Source organism: Oryx dammah, unplaced genomic scaffold (genome assembly GCF_014754425.2).
Source record: "Oryx dammah isolate SB20612 unplaced genomic scaffold, SCBI_Odam_1.1 HiC_scaffold_27, whole genome shotgun sequence".
Classification (NCBI taxonomy): Eukaryota; Metazoa; Chordata; class Mammalia; order Artiodactyla; family Bovidae; genus Oryx; species Oryx dammah.
In genome coordinates this window covers 121,180,687-121,200,982 of record NW_024070211.1, presented here as the reverse complement: position 1 = coordinate 121,200,982, position 20,296 = coordinate 121,180,687, and the positions used below count along the sequence as shown (strand labels likewise).

General features: G+C 37.7%; 1 protein-coding gene across 3 annotated transcripts in view; it reads right to left on the bottom strand.

The window, feature by feature from the left end:
* Positions 1-229: 229 nt before the first annotated feature.
* ITPRID2 (ITPR interacting domain containing 2) overlaps positions 230-20,296 on the bottom strand; it is a 37,318-nt gene continuing 17,251 nt past the window's right edge. The window contains exons 10-18 of one of the 3 annotated variants that reach the window (XM_040227744.1): positions 17,822-17,910; positions 14,879-16,087; positions 12,780-12,857; positions 12,574-12,701; positions 12,025-12,175; positions 10,881-10,946; positions 9,750-10,214; positions 2,119-2,235; positions 230-1,398 (exon numbers count right to left, since the gene is read on the bottom strand). In XM_040227744.1, coding sequence (XP_040083678.1) covers positions 2,131-2,235; positions 9,750-10,214; positions 10,881-10,946; positions 12,025-12,175; positions 12,574-12,701; positions 12,780-12,857; positions 14,879-16,087; positions 17,822-17,910 — 2,291 coding nt within the window. In that variant the 3' untranslated portion in view covers positions 230-1,398; positions 2,119-2,130. The remainder of the gene's footprint in view (positions 1,399-2,118; positions 2,236-9,749; positions 10,215-10,880; positions 10,947-12,024; positions 12,176-12,573; positions 12,702-12,779; positions 12,858-14,878; positions 16,088-17,821; positions 17,911-20,296) is intronic. The other 2 variants (XM_040227746.1, XM_040227747.1) reach the window with 2 other exon arrangements.

Below are 20,296 nucleotides of genomic sequence, written 5' to 3'. Positions count from 1 at the left end.
AATAATTAAGACTACAGAACTAGATGAGACCAAGAGGCATCAGTGTGCATTCTTTCTCCTTGGTGGTCTAGTCTTAACCACATTTTTGAAAGCATCATAGACGCCTTTTCAGGAAAAGAGAATTTTAGCCTAATAGATTATATGCTCCAATTCTTTTGGATCCTGTTACTTATCAAATTTAATCCAAATTCTTCATGTTGTGGTTCAAGAAAATAAATCACTAAAAACATGTTAGGCAAAATAAATACTTTATTAATTTTTTTTTTAGAAATCAGCCTTTGTGTGATGTGATAATTCAAACATTTAAAAAACCTTTTAGATATTCTTTCAAAGTATATTGTTAACCTCTCAACCACTTTTGATTAAAATTTCACACAAAGAAATATAATAGGAGTTGAAAATTATAAATGCTAAAGAATAATTCTAATAACATCTGGTTGTTACTTTACACATTTATTTAACATATACAAAACCAAATAGGAAACTACCTTCCTTTCCCCACCCCACCCCCCATAAAACAAGCAGTTCTCACTGGTTAAGAATGAATTAAAATTTGTTTATGAGATAACAAAAATCTAAATTACTTCCATTATGAAAAAACAAAACCAGCTTATTCATTTCTATCCATTCAAGTCACAGGCCCCATTATTTTGGCAATACTCTACTATTTAGTCTAAAAGAAGAAACATGTCCTTATAATAAAGAAGTCTGGACAATGCAAAAAGTACATAGTGTTTAACATAAGACATGTTTCCAAAAAAACAAACAAACAAAAATCCCCAAACTTCATAAGCTACAATAAAATTACAACTGTCTTGGGTAAAATAACAATGCTTACAGTGTAAGAACATTAAGTAGTTTTAGGTAACATAAATTCTATCCTACTGCTATTAGTAACCTCCTCAAGAATTAAAAGCAGTTTTTACAACAGGATAATTTTTCTTCTTGGAAGTGACACTAATTAACAGCAGTGGAGGGAGTATCATTGGTTGTTTCAAGCTCTCAAAAAATGAATCAGTTATTGCACAGTAAATACCTCATAGAGGTCAGTGTTTTAAGAAGCTAGTCTGAAGAAATATGTTATTTATAAGTTGGTTAAGTTTGAAAGTTTTCAAGTTTTAAAATTAATTCTACCTAGGCAATCCACTGGAAAATACTGACATACAAATAAATATTAGGCTTTTCAAATGACTACGGTTTTGATAGTTTAGAAAAGAAATAAAGTCAGCAAAGTGCCTATGTTTCTATGTTTTTTGAAAAGATATGCACAGAAGAAATAAACATTGTATACAGTAGCCCAGCTCAGCAGCAAGTATCTTCTGAAGCACAAATGACACCCCCACCAGTGTATATCCTTGATAACTCCAGTATCACGCAGCTAATAGGACCCACGCAAACCTTAAAAAAAGAAAGAAAAGTAAAAATTAAGCATTTTTCAATTACTACTGAAAAGTCTTTAAAAGGAAGGATGAGAATAAAGATCCTCCATTATCTATTATGACATGATTAGATATGAGACCTAATGTACTATGTACAATGAGACCTATGGGATATGTTTCTTTAAAAAACAAAAGACACTAAAAATTTATGATTAAGTCTTGAAATCTTGGATACGACTGAAGCAACTTGGTATGCACGCATGCTTGAAATCTTGATCCGTTTGAAGTAATATTATAATCAGGGCTGTGCTATCAAAATTCAGGTTTGAAGGTCCCAATTTCCCCAATTTCAGAATTTTACTATAATGAAATTTCAATAAAATGATAAAATATCAATATTACTTGGAGGTTTGAGATTATGAGATTTGACTCACACTTCAAATGAGGTTAGAAAAGGTTTTCACAGTGTAAAATAACGTATTACATACTTCCTAAAAATAAAAATTTAGCTAGGGAAACAGACTTATATACTAAGAAAAAGCATTAAAAACTAAGTACTAAGTTGCTGTTGCTAAGTCACTTCAGTCGTGTCCAACTCTGTGCGACCCCATGGACTGCAGCCCACCAGGCTCCTCTGTCCATGGGATTTTCCAGGCAAGAGTACTGGAGCGGGGTGCCATTGCCTTCTCCAAAGTACTAAGTTACATTTAGCTAAACAAAGAAATTCAGAAAAATTTACCTATAAATTCCATTAGTGACTATCTTGCTTAGAACTGGATGCTTTACTTGAAGATACTGCTGCCAGAAGTCCACTTACAATTTCCCGTCTGATTTCCCCAACAATAGACTCTTTAATCTAGAATGGAAAAAGAAGAAAACGAGAACTTAACAGTATCACTATAATCCATTTTATTCTGTTATCAGAAAAAACAAGTAAATAACATTTAATTTCTACAGTCAGCTAAACTACAGAGAAAACTAAATCTTCATGTAAATCCTTCATGAAATACAGAGAGAGATCAGGGAATCATATCCATCTGTCCTCAAACTCAGATCATGTTCTGAGATCTTGTCTGCTGCTGCTGCTGCTAAGTCGCTTCAGTCATGTCCGACTCTGTGCGACCCCATAGACGGCAGCCCATGAGGCTCCCCCGTCCCTGGGATTCTTCAGGCAAGAACACTGAAGTGGGTTGCCATTTCCTTCTCCAATGCATGAAAGTGAAAGGTGAAAGTGAAGTCGCTCAGTCGTGTCCGACTCTTAGCGACCCCATGGACTGCAGCCCACCGGGCTCTTCTGTCCATGGGATTTTCCAGGCAAGAGTGCTGGAGTGGGGTGCCATTGCTGGAGATCTTGTCTAGCATAATTCAAATAACTCCATTACAAAATAACACAATTCTCAAGTTGAGAGCATTAACAAATGTTAAAACTTCATGGATAATTTACCCTATGAAACAAAATAACCTGAAAGAACTGATTAAATATTATGTTCACTTTTATGTTTTTTTTTTAATTAATGTCTATCTACCTGATGGCAGAAAGCAAAGAGGGACTAAAGAGTCACTTGATGAAAGTGAAAGAGAAGAGTGAAAAACCTGGCTTAAAACTCAACATTCAAAAAACTAAGATTATGGCATCTGGTCCCATCACTTCAAGGCAAATAGATGGGGAAACATTGGAAACAGTGACAGACTTTATTTTCTTGGGCTCCAAAATCACTGCAGATGGTAAATGTAGCCATGAAATTAAAAGATGCTTGCTCCTTGGAAGAAAAGCTATAACAAACTTAAGACAGCATATTAAAAAGCAGAGACATCACTTTGCCAACAAAGGTCCATATAGTCAAAGCTATGGTTTTTCCAGCAGTCATGTGTGGATGTGAGAGTTGGACCATAAAGGAGGCTGAGCATGGAAGAATTGATGCTCTTGAACTGTGGAGACTCTTGCGAGTCCCGTGGACAGAAAGGAAATCAAACAGGTCAATCCTAAAGGAAATCAACCCTAAATATTCATTGGAAGGACTGATGCTGAAGCTGAAGCTGCAATACTTTGGCCACCTGATGGGAAGAAGTGACTCATTGGAAAAGCCCCTGATGCTGGGAAAGACTGAGGTAGGAGGAGAAGGGGACAACAGGTTGGATGGCATCACTGACTCAATGGACATGAGTTTGAGCAAGCTCTAGGATATGGTGAAGTACAGGGAAGCCTGGCGTGCTGCAGTCCATGTGGCAGGAAAGAGTCGGACATGACTGAGCGACTGAACACCACCACCAAAACAACCATGAACTCTAAATAAGTCAGTATTTAGTTGTATGGTACGTTTGTCACCTGACTGAAGATTTTGCTTTGGATGAGGATCTACATGTCATTTTATTGTTGGAAAATGCAAACAGCTCTAGAGCCAATAACAATTCCCTCAAGATTTTCTTCTCCAGGTGTTCAAACACCACACATGCACACCTGCATCTTTTTCTCTCTGATTTATGACCCCGTGGAGTGCAGCCCACAAATCTCCTTTGTCTATGGGATTTTCCAGGCGAGAACACTTGCCATTTCCTCCCCCAAGGGACCCTCTGGACCCAGGGATCAAACCCACAGCTCCTGCGTGTGCTGCACTGGCCACAGACTCTCCACCACCGAGCCACCTGGGAAGCCCAGTGCATCACCTCTGAGTGAAGGCTTTACATGTGTGTTTCCTCAAGTAGACTGATAATGCCTTCCTGAATCAGCACTCAAAACACACTCAACCAGCTTTTTAAAAGTCTACATTTCCAGTTTCCTGTCAGCCTGATTTCTTTCCTAAATTGTTCCTAAGTACATCTTGAACACATCTCAATGGAAGTCTTTCCAAAAATGGCTCTGTAATAATGTCATGTAATATATACATTACATAATATATATATATATATATTTATACATAAATATTCAGAGAAACAAATGCTCCTTAACTACCAACTATCTGTACTGAAACATATTTAAATAAATAAAATCTTCTCATTTTACCTTCTACCAGTGTCTCTAAACTTTAAACATCAAAGATCTGTTAAGTTCATAGTCCTTCAGATTTGTCTTTTAAACAAATATATATTGGATACAAATACGATACCAGAATTTCTTTGCCACAGCATACAAGTACAAATGCAGTGTGTTAAATTAGATCCTCTGTAAATCCATATTTACAAAAGACAATGAGTTAGCAGAGTCTTTCAGTCCTGTTGTCCATTGCACATCTCATCACACTTCACTCAAAATTTTTTTTTCATTCTTCATCATTCAAAAACAAACTAGCCCAAAAGTATTATCTACAAACCAAAAAAGTGTACCAACATTTGGGGGGGTGGGGATGGGTACAGACATCACTGCAGTAAAACATAAAAAGTCTCTACCAAGGATGTTATTATCTAGGTGGACTCAGAACAAACATTTCATAAAATATTAAAAAGGAAAAACTGTTAACTCATTAATGACATAAGAACAGAATAAAAGATGAGAGACTAGTATGGGATAAAAGAGGAACAAGTTATCAGAGAATAGCAAATTTTATCATAGTGATGAAAAAGTAAGGCCAACTGCAGACAACAGTGAGGATGACAGCAGTAGCAAGAGCACCGTAAGAGAGCGAGCAGAAGGGAGCCCAGCTGATAAGACAGTTCCCACTAGTGAGAGAGCAGACGGGAATCAGAACAGGAAGGGAGCGCTCAAATGGAAGTTCATCAGTGTGTGCTGGCACATAGTAAGTGCTCAATGAATGTCTGAATAAATGCCATCAACGAGAGAATGAAAGACAATCACACAAAAAAAACAGAAAGTGAAAAACAAAGGACTACATATAAGCACTGGAAAACGACAAAATGCCTTTGATAATTTATTGAAGTAATAAATGTATGAACAAATCAATTAGTTCCAAAGTCTCCCACGTTACAGAGGTGGGGAAGGATAAGTAGTGAGAAAATCAGTGGAATGGAAAGGTGAAGTCCATTTTATAACTTCCAGAAAGTAATATCCACTGAAGACAGACTACTTAAGATCAAGGAAGGAATGCACATTGGCATATTAACAAGATGACAGCAAGCCTAAAGTGTGGGACAACACATCCATTTATTAGCCTCTACCGAGTGCCTCCTGTGCGGCAGCCATTATTAGAGATCACTAACAGCATTGTAGTCAGAACACAGGCAAGCTGTGTATTTACCAAAATACATATAAAAGTGTGCCAGATGAAATACACTTACTCAGAGGCATGGACCAAGCCTAGGAACTTCAATGAACAAAGAAGAAAACTCTACACAGAGCAATCTATCTTTATACTCTGACATTTAATTCTGTTCAATTTGCTTCTGTGGACACATGCTCATTTATTCTATTAAGTAATCTTTTTTACTTACTTTTTCTTTTGGTGTTCTCTTTCAAAAGAATTCTACTGTATCAGTATTATAAGTAATGAAAGCATTCTTTTAAAAAACTTCACATACGGTGAAATAATGGAAACAAAGCCCTGACGGACATCGTTGTTTTCACGCACCCATGAGAGCAATAAGAAAACTTCCCTAAAAATGTTTGCCAAACATGCTTAATCCTCACCCGCAAAACTGTTCAACCCAAGCTTAAATCTTCCCTGCCTGAATAATGGCTTTGTTTATGGGGTTAGGGACTCGGAATTTGCTGGGAAGACAATTCTATTTTTCTTGGTAGCTGATACAATGAGAGTTTTAAAAAACTGGAATTCAGTACCATTATATTTAAGGAAAATGATTACCCATTTTAAATGAGCAGAATCAAGACTAATCTGAATTTTAAATATTTTGCAAAGTTTAACAGAACACCATTGTAACTGAGCTAAAATGATAATAACCCAAATGATTTTTTAAATTATAGATGACATTAGACTAATTTATCCATTAACATATGCTTTTAAAGTGCTTCAAAAGAGTGTTTTGTGGTTTTTTTTAAGGACATCAATGTTCCTCTTATGCCCTGTTTCATCTACTATACAATTTGCTTGGTAAGCTCTTTTTTGGAGACAGTTAAAAGGGTCAGTGTTAAGCTAAAGTTCCTCCAAACTATGTCAAATTCTGAATCAGGAAGTTTTAAATAACAGTAACAAATTCTGAAAAATTCTTCAAACATTTGTCTCACATGTCAGTCCTTCAAATGATAAAATCTCCTATATTTAATAGGGAGGTTCTTAATAAATGATTAAGTAATTCTCTAGCACCACCACAGTATGATGGGAACAACCAAGTTTTCTGTATATGCTAAGTTCTACCAGCCCAAAAAAATCAATGTTCTGGTTTAGGGATGCTGTGAAAGTGAAAGTCGCTCAGTCTTGTCTCACTCTTTGCAACCCCACAGACTATCCATGGAATTCTCCAGGCCAGAATATTGGAGTGGGTAGCCATTCCCTTCTCCAGCAGATCTTCCTGACCCAGGAATTGAACCAGGGTCTCCTAAATTGCAGGCGGATTCTTTATCAACTGAGCTATGAGGAAATCACTTACAGCACATATCAGGCTCCATTAACAACATTAAAAATAAGGACTCAAGTGTGCATTAAGAGCGTATTTGTGCCAAATGAGTATATAAAGTCCAAAAAACGTTTCAAACCAGAGGAAGCTAAAGGGAACAAAAATACAACATTTTGTGTCAAGGGAGATGGGGAGTACCTTAAAACTGATCTCCTCAGTTAACAAATACGTTGTGGAGAAAAATAATTACTTAGTTCTACTCAAAAATTGACCTTTGACGTGAAACACCATCAGTCACACCTAACTAACTGAGCAAGGTGGATGTATAGAGACTGCTAAATATTAGCCAGACACAACCAACCTACAAAATAATTACATTTATAGGACAAATAAATTTATAGAATTAAGACCTTTTAAATTTCAAGTTGGTAATTCATGTCATGAAAAGAAATTACATACATGCAGTGTCTTCTGCTATTGACAGAATGCTTGTTTTTTAAGTGTTAATTTGTCTGAATGTCAGCTGAACCTAGGAACAGAGTACCCAACATGTACAAACATTAAACAGCTACTAGATTTCTTAGTTCACTGTGTTATGAAGCACACCTATCTGCATCTGGCATTACAATTTCTGTTGGATTTCATTAACACCCCCCTCTACCACTTCACAGTAACTCACAAGTAACTTATTTTGCAGCCCTTCCAAAATCCAATTCCAGAAGCAAATTTCAGGTCTTTTTCAAGGCAGCATCATACTATTGCAGCATTTATTTCTTAACAAAACAGTGTTACTGTTTTTATTAGGTTTTCACCTTTTCAAAAATATATCACTGACAAAAGTTTCTAACGTTATGCTTCTAATACTATTTTCCCCATGAGCTCTGTAGTTTTTACTGCACAAATCTGCATAGCATGATTTTTAGGAATGCCTATATTAAGGTCATATAAAGCAAAACTGACTTTATTTTCAAGGTACTTCTCAAGCTACTGTCATGCAGCTGTAAATGATGGCACCTCATACATGAACTAGTCTCTGGACCCAGAGGAGCAATGGCTCATTTGAAAAAAACATTTTGGTATGTTGCCACCATTCTTTAAAAAAAAAAAAAAAAACCTTAATTTTGTACTGGGTATAGCCCATTAGCAATGTTGTGATAATTTCAGATGAAGAGTGAAGGGACTCAGCCATACATATACATGTATCCACTTTCCCCCAAACTCCCCTCCCATCCAGGCTGCCACATAACTGAGCGGTGTTCCACGTGCTATAAAGTTACCATTTTAAATATAGCACTGTGTCCATGCCCACCCCAAACTTCCTAACTACCCCCTTCTCCCCTCTCCCTGCCAACCGTAAGTTCAGTTCTCTAAGTCTACAAGTCTCTTTCTGTTTGTGAGCGAGTGAGTAAAGTCACTCAGTCGTGTTCAACTCTTTGCGACCCCACAGATGTAGCCCACCAGGCTCCTCCATCCATGGGATTCTCCAGGCAAGAGTACTGGAGTGGGGTGCCATTTCCTTCTCCAGGGAAGGAGTTTTCTGTTTGTAAGTAAGTTCAATTGTATCATTTCTTTACAGATTCCACATACAAGGGATGTCATCCCATATTTCTCCTTCTCTGTTATTCACTCAGTATGACAATCTTTAGGTCCATGCATGTTGCTGCAAATTGCTGCCACCATTCTTGACCTATAACCACTAAAAATCTGTTCAATGTTACTCACAAATTAATTCTAAAAATGTGTTACATTCACATTATTGAATTCATTGGGAGTACAAAGATTAAAAAGAAGGAGCCGCTGACTCTTATTTCTCTGGTTCATTTCGGTATATTCAATTTCTAAATCCTTACTTCTCAATACATTATACTAAACGCTTTTCTGTATGATTTTTCAACTGTTCCCCAAGTTAGTTCTATTTACTTTCCTACTAGACTTTAGGCTTAAGGATTTCATGGTCTTACATCCATTTTTCTTTTCTCCTTTACAGAGCAGGTACTCATTAAGACACCTATAAACCATTTTTTAAAAACACAGTAGGCTATTCTTTTTACTAATGGAAAGAATGAATGATCCTTTTTATCATGGATTTTAGTATCCCAGTTGGAAAGAACTATGAATAATTACGGTTCTTCCTCAGAGTTACTCTTAAGACAGGGACAGAATGAAAAAAAATAAATTCAACACGTGTAATTTCTATCTTATGCACTCTACTGAATTTTGCATCCAAAGACACAATGTGATTTGAAAAAAGGAAAAAAAAAGTCATTCATAAATATGTATCTATAGCAGTCTCCTTTTTTAAATGATATCCATACTGTTCCTTACTATCTGATCCTGGTGCGAAAAGCAACTATTTTACTAATTTCTCAAATATTTTGCCTTTGATGACTAGTCTTCCTAAGTTGCTGCAGTCCTTTCGGTAACCTAGAACTATTGCTAAATGTTTCAGGTCTGCATACTGCTGATCACACAGGGTAAACTTTAATCCTCTATTTCTACCTTTGAATGACTTAATTTCTATAGGTCTCTACTCACTAAACCAAATAGATTAAATGCTTCATACTTCTTAAAATCTCAACTGACATTATAAAATGGCAGATTTTAATCTTGGAAGATATCTAAACTATAATCCTTAATTTTACAAAGGTGGAAGAGAGGTCTAACGTCCTTGTCACATGTTCACCTGTTTTGAAACCTACACATACCTTCTTCACCAGAGTGAATACAGAGGATCGCAATTATTTCACCTGGGAGTATGAAATTTGCAGAAACAGCATTACAAACATAATCAACATGAGCTGGATCAATGGGAAAATTACTGAATACAGTGAATCAGAGGAGTGTCTTACAAATAATTAATGTTAAAACCTATTCAGAATAAATTAATTAAGCGTAGATTTTACTCACCTCCCTTATGACTTGCTGTAACTCATCTTGCTCCACATTTTTATGCACTTCCTCAGCAGCTGGCAATAATGAGACTTTTCCATGTTCTTCCTCCACTTCAGATTTAGGTCCTACAGCTTCTGAGGTTTCTTCAGTTGCTCCAGCTTCCTCAGAACCTTCCACATCTGGAGGTGTCTGCACAGAGCCTGTTCTAGAAGGAGCAGTTGGTGTTAGGGCCACTGACGCGCGGAATAATTTCTTGCTTGGTACCAGATGGGTTTTGGGTTTGCCCACTGAGTCAATAGGAGGTACTCCAGTTCTTCTACTGGCATGAGAGGGACCAGAACATACAGAAGATGACTCTGATGTTGCTTGGGAAAAAACAGATTCTGAGCTTTCTCCAGGAGGAATTTCAAATCCCATTTCTCCATGGCCCAGGCCCAATTCAGACTTTAGGTATGACTGTTCCCGCATCAGTTCAGTGACCTAGAGATCAGAAAAACTGTAATTCTTCTCTTTAAATTAAGATTGGTAGTTAAAAGAAGATTAATATCCTCGATGCTGCCCCAAATCATTTAACTTGTAGAGACATGATTCGAATGCACTCATTTAGTTACTAACCAATTTCATTTGCAAAAACAGCAAGAAAAATTCAAATTCACAGTGAGATCAAGCCATAAAATGTTTAACTAGGCTATAGCTGGATGAAATTTTACTTGGTTCCACATGGGTGTCCAAATTACTTACAAAGAAAAGCAACCAGTAAAAAAAACTCATAATGCCCTCAAATGAACTAATTCATTTAAAATACAATAAAAATCAATCTTTGTTCAAAATGTAGTCATCTTAAAGATCCAATTACTTAAAGAACCTGGAATCAGACTGTGAAAGCACATTTCCTGAAATATAAATTACTTTTTATGATGCATTATTTCCTTTAGGCCATGAAGATAAATCATTATTGCAATTAACTGGCTTTCTAGTGGCCAAAGATGGCAACAGACTTCAAGAAATGCCAGACTCACTTCTAATCAAATTAACTAACTTATCAAATTATGTATTTAAATTTTTTCATCTACATTAGGAAAACTGTGCGTTTATGAAATATGATATCATTCCCTTCCCCAGTGAGTTAAAAGGAAAGAGGCTTACTGGTTCCATTACATTCAATGGAGAAGGGCATGACAAGTTATCAGCGCTTCTACTGCCACACATTCCCTGAAAAAGCAAAACAATATATATATATATATATATATATGTGATATATGTGTGTGTGTCTGTGTGTAGTTTTTTCAAATTGCAAGTGCTTTATAATAAAATGAGCTAATTATTGCTCCAAAGCAGTTCTTTATGTCACAAAAGTCAGCCTCATCTGTCACAGGATCCTATAAAATGTGTTCCTGTGACTGAAAGTTGCATAGAAGATGTTCTGATTCTCTGATCTCACCAATGCACATTTCTCAGATCAGAACTGTCGAGATATTCATTGACAAGATATGCTTAGTCTGTGCTATACATATATATATATACACACACACACACATTCTTTTCCTACTTGCTATGTGTGCATATATACATGAGTGTTCATGCAATTGTTTTTAACAAAATCAGTTATGTTCAATTAACAAAGAGAAGAGTTCACTGTTTCAACATTTCAAAACAATATATTCTACAACTGAAAGATTTTGGCAAAAATAAGAATACAATTGTTGAAGTTCAAATTGCATGAAAAGGAACGTTAGGAGTAAGAATAGTGGTACAAAATAAAGAGAGATAGTGTTTGTCTCTATTCTCGTTTGTATAGTGTTTTTCTGCTTTTACAAAGATCTTATTTGATTCCTTAAAAAACATACAGAATGGAAAAGAATCCAAAATAAAGGAAAAATGTAAAGGGAACAGTTTTTTTCCGAAGGCAAGAAAGGGAAAAAACGTTACATGAAATATATATATGTGTATTCTCCAGTTATACACAATGAGTAACATCTAAATTAGTCAGTCATATGCTAACCTACTATCATTTTTCCTTTAAAATTCTTAAATTTTTGCATTGCTCTTTACTCTCTATTATTAAATTACAATTTTTCAATGTATTTATATATATAAATAGGCTAAATATTTAAGACGTTAACCACAACTTACACATTTCACTGATTTGTGGGAAAGGCTCATTAAACATTGCATGTCTCTAATGCCATTAAAATACATTGTTTTTAAATTAAGGCATTTGTCCTAAATTGTGTGGAATGCTATTAACAAGTTCTAAGTGAAAAAACTGTAACAACCCGAGGCAGCATACCATGAGTGTCGAGGGCCGGAAGGGTGAAGGCAGGTGCACAGGGCGGAGCTGCTCCTCCAGCCCCAGTAGGCGCTCCTCCAGCTGCAGCTCCAGGTCCTGGAGTTCCATTCGGACTGAATTTCTCAAACTCTGCAGCTGATCAACTTCATATCTATTAGTAGGCACAGAGTTTGAAAAAAGCAGTTTGGAAACTCAGTATCACAACTCCCACAAGCTTTTGGAAGTTACTGAAACTCCCAAGTTCTATAGATTAGCACAACAGCGTCTGCAATGAGTATAACCATTATAACTGCTTTTTCTTCCTCTAGCTTCCATCACAAATATTCCAGACAATAAGAAACAGATTCCAACCACTGTCTTCCTCAGTTCAGCGAAGAGAAAGAAGTTTACTTAGCAAAACATTGTGCCCAATTTTATTTACACTGATTCACAGACTAGATAAAGGGTACACAGCAGTGAAAATAAAATTCAGCTTCCAAAAAAAAAGTTAACAATGCTTTTTAGAATGAAAAATATTTTAAGTCAACATTAAAACATATGAACTTTTACCTTTCCTCCTCAGTCATATGATGATAAACCATGCTTTGCTGACGCAGCATTGCCAATTCTAAATCCATCATTTGTGTTCTAAACAAATTCAGACTCCGCCTCATTACTTGGAGCTCCTGAAAAGTATTCTAAAATGCAATATAACAGCATTAACTTCTAAATCACACAAATTATTCTGTAACACAGAGATTTAAGTAACAACTTACTTCATAAAGAGGTAGAACAGATGATTTCTGAGTACTATACGGAGCAGCAGCAAGATCAGGTCCTCTCATCATAGGGTACTTCAAAAGAGTGAAAGTCTGATTAGAAAACAATGTTAAAGTGACTACTTCCACATCATCTAAGGCAGAATTTGGGGAGTACATATGTTTCTCTTTGGGCATAAAACAAAACCTAAAATCACTTCATGGTATAAGCTGAAATCAGATAAATCAGTCACCAGTACCACCTACTATCCCGATCTGTTTTAGTTATAAGTCAGTGTATTTGGAACAGTAAAGAGGCAAAGGAACACATATAGTTTAAATCTACTAATATGTCTTACAGGACCTCCTCCTTGCCTTGAGAAAGTAGAAAAATAAAAAAAAAAAACTCAGAAATATAGATGCAATAGCAAATGTCATTCTGAGATCACAGAAACTACTGACTTGGCTGAAGAATGCAGCAAGCAATCACCATACTCAGATATCTGAGTATCTACTATGCATCACTTAGGTAGTGAAAAAGATAAAAGGAAGATAGAAGGCATTCCCAGCCTTCAAGCATTCTCACAGTGGAAGAAGCAAGGAGAAAACAGAAGTAGAAATATATACATAATATTGGATGGGGTTGGTATGGGGACTCTATGATGAAAACAATCAAAAATCCAGATTAGGTTAAGTGTTCTCAATAGTGGCTGTATCTTCACAGTAAACAGGGCTTGGTCAGGTGAAGAAAGGCAAGGGCAGGCCATCCCAGGTTAAAAAAAAAAAAATGTGGCATGTGTTAAAAAAAAACAGACAGCTAGGGACACACACCTAGGTAGGAGCCTGCACGCGTATGTGGAGCATGCTCACAGGGAATGGGCCTGGAGACACAGGCAGAGGCCAGGTGATACACAGCACCTGTCTCCTGAGGTGGGGTGGAGTGAGGATGGGGAAATCAGCTGAGTTACTGGTGAACACTGAAGAGAAAACCACATCTAGAGCAGAACAAGCTGGTTGAGACAGGTGGAACATGAAGGTGTAGGTGGACGGGACCCCGGGAATCCCCAGCTTCCCGTAACTGCAGCTGAAAGGTTAATTTCTCATTTGTAGACAGAACTACATTTTGTAAGGAGGAAAGAGAGACACCCACTTTCTGGTTAGACTGAAAATCATTAGTAGAAGACAATCATCATGAGGATAAAATCTCTACTTAAAAGTGTGTTTTACTTCATAACTTGAAAGGTTTCCAACTTTCATTTTTACTGTCAAAGGGGCTTCCTGTCTACTACATCATCATGAAAAGGAATGGATCATATTCATTCTAGGCTTCTTGACTCTTAGCTGAACACCCTGTTCATTACGTTGCACTGTCATTTTCTTCGTTTCAATTGCTTAATCTAAGTAGCTTAGAAAGAGATTTAGAAAGGGAATGTGAAAGGCAAACCAAGAGACAATTCTTTCCCAAAACTTATTTTGGAAATTATTCCCATCCCACTAACAAATCTGAGAGCAGTGACTTTAAAAGTGACAAGACACACAGACTAGATTCACATGTTTACCTGATTTCTCTTCTTTTAACCCAGCGGAAGCAGGCTAATTCTGTACCAGGAGACCAGCATCAGGAGTCAGCAGATGAAGGAAAAGCTTAGTCAGAGAGCAACGGGTGGAACCAGGAGAACACACGGCCACACAGAAGCCAAGGGAGGAAAACTTAGAAAGAAGTGGTGAACACTGTCAGATGGAAGAGAAAAGGACAGACAGCGCTTGAGAAGTTTTCTTTTTTAATGACAAAGACAGCTTGATTAAGACAGAGACAATGGAGGAGAGGCTAAAGAAAGGAGGACACCTAGAAAACAAAATCTCCTCTCTAGAAGGGAGGGAGATTGTGAACAGAGACATTCACCTTGTTCAGAATTAGTTACAGCTTCTCCCTTGAGCTAGGAAGGAAGAGGCTGGGAGGGGGTGGGGGGCGGGGGGCAGGTACAGATAAATTTAGGGATGTAGGAAAATGAGGCTGAGGTGGTTACGTCTGATGGCTCCTAGCTTTTCAGTGAATTAAGAGGTACTCAGACCAATAAAAGAAAACAAGAGTAAGAAAGATACACTTGGTTTCATACCTGTGAAAGATTCTGCAGTGAATTTCTAATATCATGCAACACTCTTCGCAACTGCATCTCGATGGCAGAAGGGGGGTTCATAGAGCACGCTCGGTAAGGGGAGGCAGCGTGTCTGTGTGAGTAAGGACATCCTAGAGCGGACGGGAAGGCACTGCAGGCGGCGCCTGCTATGCTGGGAATGCTGTGAGTGCTCAGAGTCCTGATGTGTTCACACAGGGGCCTTTCCTGCCACTCGGAGCGGAGAGAGTGAAGGGAGCAGGCGGACTGAGACACAGGCGCCGGAGCAGACAGTGCACAGGCCGGGGTCCTCCACTGATGGCACTCCTCCAGCCGGGTCACCTCGCTCGGGGCGGCGGCGTCCTTCTTCCCAGATGGCGGAGAGATGAAAATAGTGGATTTGACCGAAGACTGCCCATCGTGCTCCATCCCTTCTTTTTCCAGTCTCTGTTCCTCCTCCTGTGTATACTTGTACGTGAAGGAGGGTGGACTGCATCTGGTCTCTTTCCCAGGGGACAACCGGACATTGACAGATGACACAACCCTTACTGGGCTCAGCAAGGTGGTTGGTAAAGACTGAGACCTCCTTAGAGGATAGCCAGCTTTTGCAAACAGGTACCTCTGTTTCAACAGATCTTTTGACTTTATCAGACTACGCCCCACTCTTTGATTAGACAGACTACAAACCTTCATTTGCGCTCTTTGTAAAGCTGTATTAACTCTGTCCACAGAAGAGGGAGACCCCGTTGTATTTTCAGCCCCTTTCTCACTGCATTTAGCTTCAACAGAAGCCAATGATTTAAGAATATGGTGGGTGGTATACTGGACAAATTCACATTCACTGCTTTTATCCACATCACTTTCAGCACTTGCTTCCCTTAGTAATTCCACAGGTTGTGCTGGAGACACATCCTCTTTCCTTCCAGTAATTTCAGTAACGTGATCCCCTGCACTCCAGGTGGACTGCTGATGCCCTATGTTCTCAACAGTCTGGCACTGGAGGGAATCCTGGCCATCTGACCTTTTCTCAGCAACTGCTGCTGCCTTTTCTCTTTCCATCTGAGGACACGTAAGAGACTCCTCCTCTGATTCATTAAAGTAAGGCTGGTCTTGTGCTGTTGGTGTGACAAGGTCTTCACCAAAAGATGTGACTGTTGTCTCACTGTCGCAGCTATCTGCACTACTCCCCATGGCCTGCAAGGACTCATGAACCTGTGAAAGGAAAACAGGTAGAAGGACGGGGAACTCAAATAAGTTAATTTTAATTATGTTAATAAGCATTAACAAAATACCAAACTGCTATGAGGCTTCTACACTTTCGGGGTCTCCCACCTTGGTTTTGGCTCTGGTGCTGCTGTAAACTGCTCTCAGTGTCCTTGATCAACAACTCTGCTTTCTCACAAAGATTATTCCAGATCTTTACTATTTTTCTTAAATACCCCCTTTCAACACCCATCTCCTTTCCTTCCTGGAAGAGGAAATGGCAACCCACTCCAGTAATCTTGCCTGAAAAATTCCAGGGACAGAGGAACCTAGCGGACTATATTCCACGAGGTTGCAAAGAGTCGGGCATGACTGGGCAACTAAGCATTCCATTCCTTCCAACATATGACACTGACTCAGAGAAAATAGACAAAAATATCTTAATTTCTTCCTCAATACCTACAAACTTCCCTGTACCTTACCCCATCATTCCCTCCTCTCCATTCTGAAAGAAAACTGTGTCTCTTTTCAAAGCTAATCCCTCCAATCTGTACTTCTGACCACCTCTTCTCAAAGGTTAGGGTATTTCTCCAGGTTCATCCCAGACTTTTCTGCATCAAGCTCTCTTTCTCTTAACCTTCTCTTAGCCAAACAACTTTCCTAAATCATTACTGTATAAAAAAGACAAAAAGACCCATAACCCTTAGCTATCATCCTTATTTGAAAAAAGAACATAACTCATATCTTCTCTGTCACTGATTTACTCTCCAATCATGCTTCTCATTCAATGCATCAGAACTACTCACTCAAGCACTCAATTTCAGAATTAAACAAATTTTCATCTTTTCACTCCAATGGCTACAGCTCTTTTAAAAGTTTCTCCTCCATCTCTCAATTTTTATGGCTGCTGGATTATTCTGAGTCTCTTTAGAAACTTCTCCTCAGTCTACTCTTTAAATGCTGTTTCTAAGGTACTTTTTTAGGTTCTTTTTTTCTCTTATTCCAGTTTTCTTTAAAATTTCCTTACAAATGTTTTAAACACTTTTCATGTACATTATGTACTGTACACATAAACTATAAGGTCCTTGAGGACAGTTTAAGACATGCCTGATTTCTGGATTATCTAACACACTATAGCATAAAAGTCAAGTAATATTGAGCAAGCTATGGATCCATAGTTTTAGTTAGTTATTAATTATTATAAAATACTGAAATACAGGCACAGATTGTAAAGAATCTGCCTGCAATTCTGAAGACCTTGGTTCAAGCCCTGGGTAGGGAAGATCCCCTGGAAAAGGGAATGGCTACCCACTCTAGCAATCCTGACTGGAAGAGTCCATGGACAGAGGAGGCTGGCAAATCCATTGGGTAGCAAAGAGTTGGACAAGACTGAGGGATTAACACTTTGATTTTCTTTCATTGAAATACAATGATGGTATAAAATTTTTTAAAAAACACAAAATAGGTTAAGGATTAAAATACTCTGTTTACTAGTGGTCCAAAAATGAAGGAGAAGCTTTTTGTTGTTGCTGTTTTTAAATATTCAGTCAGAGAAAGATGAAGAATTAGTGTAACTTAAAATTTATAGACAAATGCTCAGATAATAAGACTAAAATTCTAGGATGCAGATGTTATCATTTGAAAAATAAAGATTGCACAGATTGTCTTAAATATATAGACAATGAAAAATCACCTAAATATAAAGAAGTTAATCATAACGCCTACTACGATAGGAAATATTACCTGAAGATGATTAAGCGAGAGGCAGTCTGTCGAATCTTCAGCAAAACCACTGCTATCAGAGTGCTGACTTGCAGTACGTAATAGTTGATCTACCAAAAAAGAAATACAGTTATACAAAACTGCTATATAGGGCTTCAGTGAGTACCTTTATTACATGATTTCCAAAAAATACACGGTACACAACGGTGACTCTTTCTTAGAAAAGCATGCATTACTTATGCCAAATTGTGGCTTCAAAGCACAGCAAGTGACTTGAATTCAAATAAAACTGAATCACATCAGAAATTCTCAGTGTTTAGCTCCAAATTAAGCTCTAACTTTAGTGTATTTTGGTCTTATCCTTTGAAAACAACCTGCTGAAATGAAAAATGGCTCTAACAAAAATTAAAGTCCCAAATAAACCATTTCCATTATGTAAAATATGTAAAGACATTTAGGTGAAATCAGAAGTTTAAATGCAGTGTATAAAAACACGTATGGGCCTCCCTGGGGCTCAGTGGTAAAGAATCCACCTGCCCATGCAGGAGACAGTGTGAGCCCTGGTCCACAAAGGCCCCACACGCCACAGAGCAGCTCAGCCCAGCGGCCACAGCTACTGAGTCTGTGACCTAGAGCCCATGTGCCACAACCACTGAAGCCTGCACGTCTACAGCCTGTGCTCCGCAACAAGAGAGGCCACTGCGGTGGGAAGTCCACGCACCACAGCTTTCAAGCAGCCCCTGCTCACCACACCTAGAGACAGCCTGCGTGTGGCCACGAGACCCAGCATGACCAAAAATAAACAAATAAAATTCTATGTATTTAAAAAACACCTATTACCTTCCCAGTAAGAAAATAAAAATACAATTAAGGCCAACAAATTAATAATTTATATACAAGGAAACTTAAATGTCTCTGATGTTTCAAATGATGCAAACATTTGTAAGTTACGAAACAATTATTTCTTAGCTGAATGAAACTTAATCACATAGGTTCAACTAGAAGGTAATATTGCTAATTTTTATCATTCTTGGTTAGTATAACCTAAAAAAAATTTTTTAAGTAACTAAAACAAACCATGATCACATGCCCAGTCACACCATGAGCACCACAGTGGGGGAGACTTTACAGCTGTTACATTTACTGAGGATGACATTTCATGACACAGTCAAGTTCTACAGAAGCAACAGGCTAAATAAACTGTTTACCAAGTCCACATTCATTTAAGATTAGAATGATAGGGAGTATTCCATAATTATGTTTGATAAAATCCAAAATTAATTATTGGTTGCCTGACTTTGAAAAATATTCCAATTACCTTAGGTTCAACCTGGAGCAACATGAATGGAATAATATTTTTCCCATTAAAAATGTAAAATAATTCTGTAATGTTTTGAAGTCAACAAAACTGCATAATTAAATATAAGGAACTGATCCGTATCTTGATAAGTTTAGGTAAATTCTAATAACTGTGAAACTGAATTAGAGTAAGCTGTTACCACAGGTACTAATCACACAGTATATTATCTGAGAAAATGATTAACATGCCATAGGAGTCATCACCATAATTATATGTTTGCCTATCTTTTTAAAAAGAAGAACTAGATTGTCAGTGTTCTGAAAACAGGAACCTTATTTACTCCTCTTTGTATCCCAAAACCTAGAGCAAGCCAACAATAAAAACGTATTTGCTGAATTAATCAATCTCCATAAAGTTATCTCCATAAAGCAACTACAGACTTAAACAGTTGCTCAGAGGATTTAGAAGTGAAACTGCCCAATCTGCTTGGGCAAAGGACAGCTGCCAAAGAGCCCAGGAAGCCCTGACCAGCTTCCCTCTGGTTCTCTCCCCTGAGGTCTGTCTTGGCCACCGTGTAGCACAGCCCAGACCAAGCGCACTCCTCTGCAGTCAGCCCAGTCTGAATTCATACACACATCAGGTCAAGTGTAGACTACTTAGGCTTCAGAGCAGACGTCAGGCAGCAGAAAGAACAAGGAGACCAGGCTCAAGTTCTGGCTTTATCACCATAAGCAATAACTTCTCTCCTCAGAAAATGAGATAACAGTTCTCCTACCTTACAGTGTTACTTCAGAAACTAAGAAGAATGTAGGTGAAACCATTTTTGTAAACTATAAATCACAACTGAGATTCTTTAATCAGACATTTCAGTTTCACAAAAAAACATAGTTTACCAAAGAAAAAGGCAGAATTAAAAAGAAACAGACTTTTGTCCTAACTGAAGAGGTAAGACATTATTTCTTATTAAAAACTAGGAAGTTAAAGCAAACATTAAAGTGAGAACAAAACAAAAGGTGTAAATTCTATTTATCCAGTATCACAGAGAAACAGTACACCTGTATACTCTGCTAGGCCAAAGAAAATATTGAAAATCTTTGGCAATAAGGAACCTGTTGGACTGTCCTTAACATACCTACTGAATGTTAACTTGTGACATGAGTTGCGTCACTAAACCTCTATTGTAAATCCCGGGACTG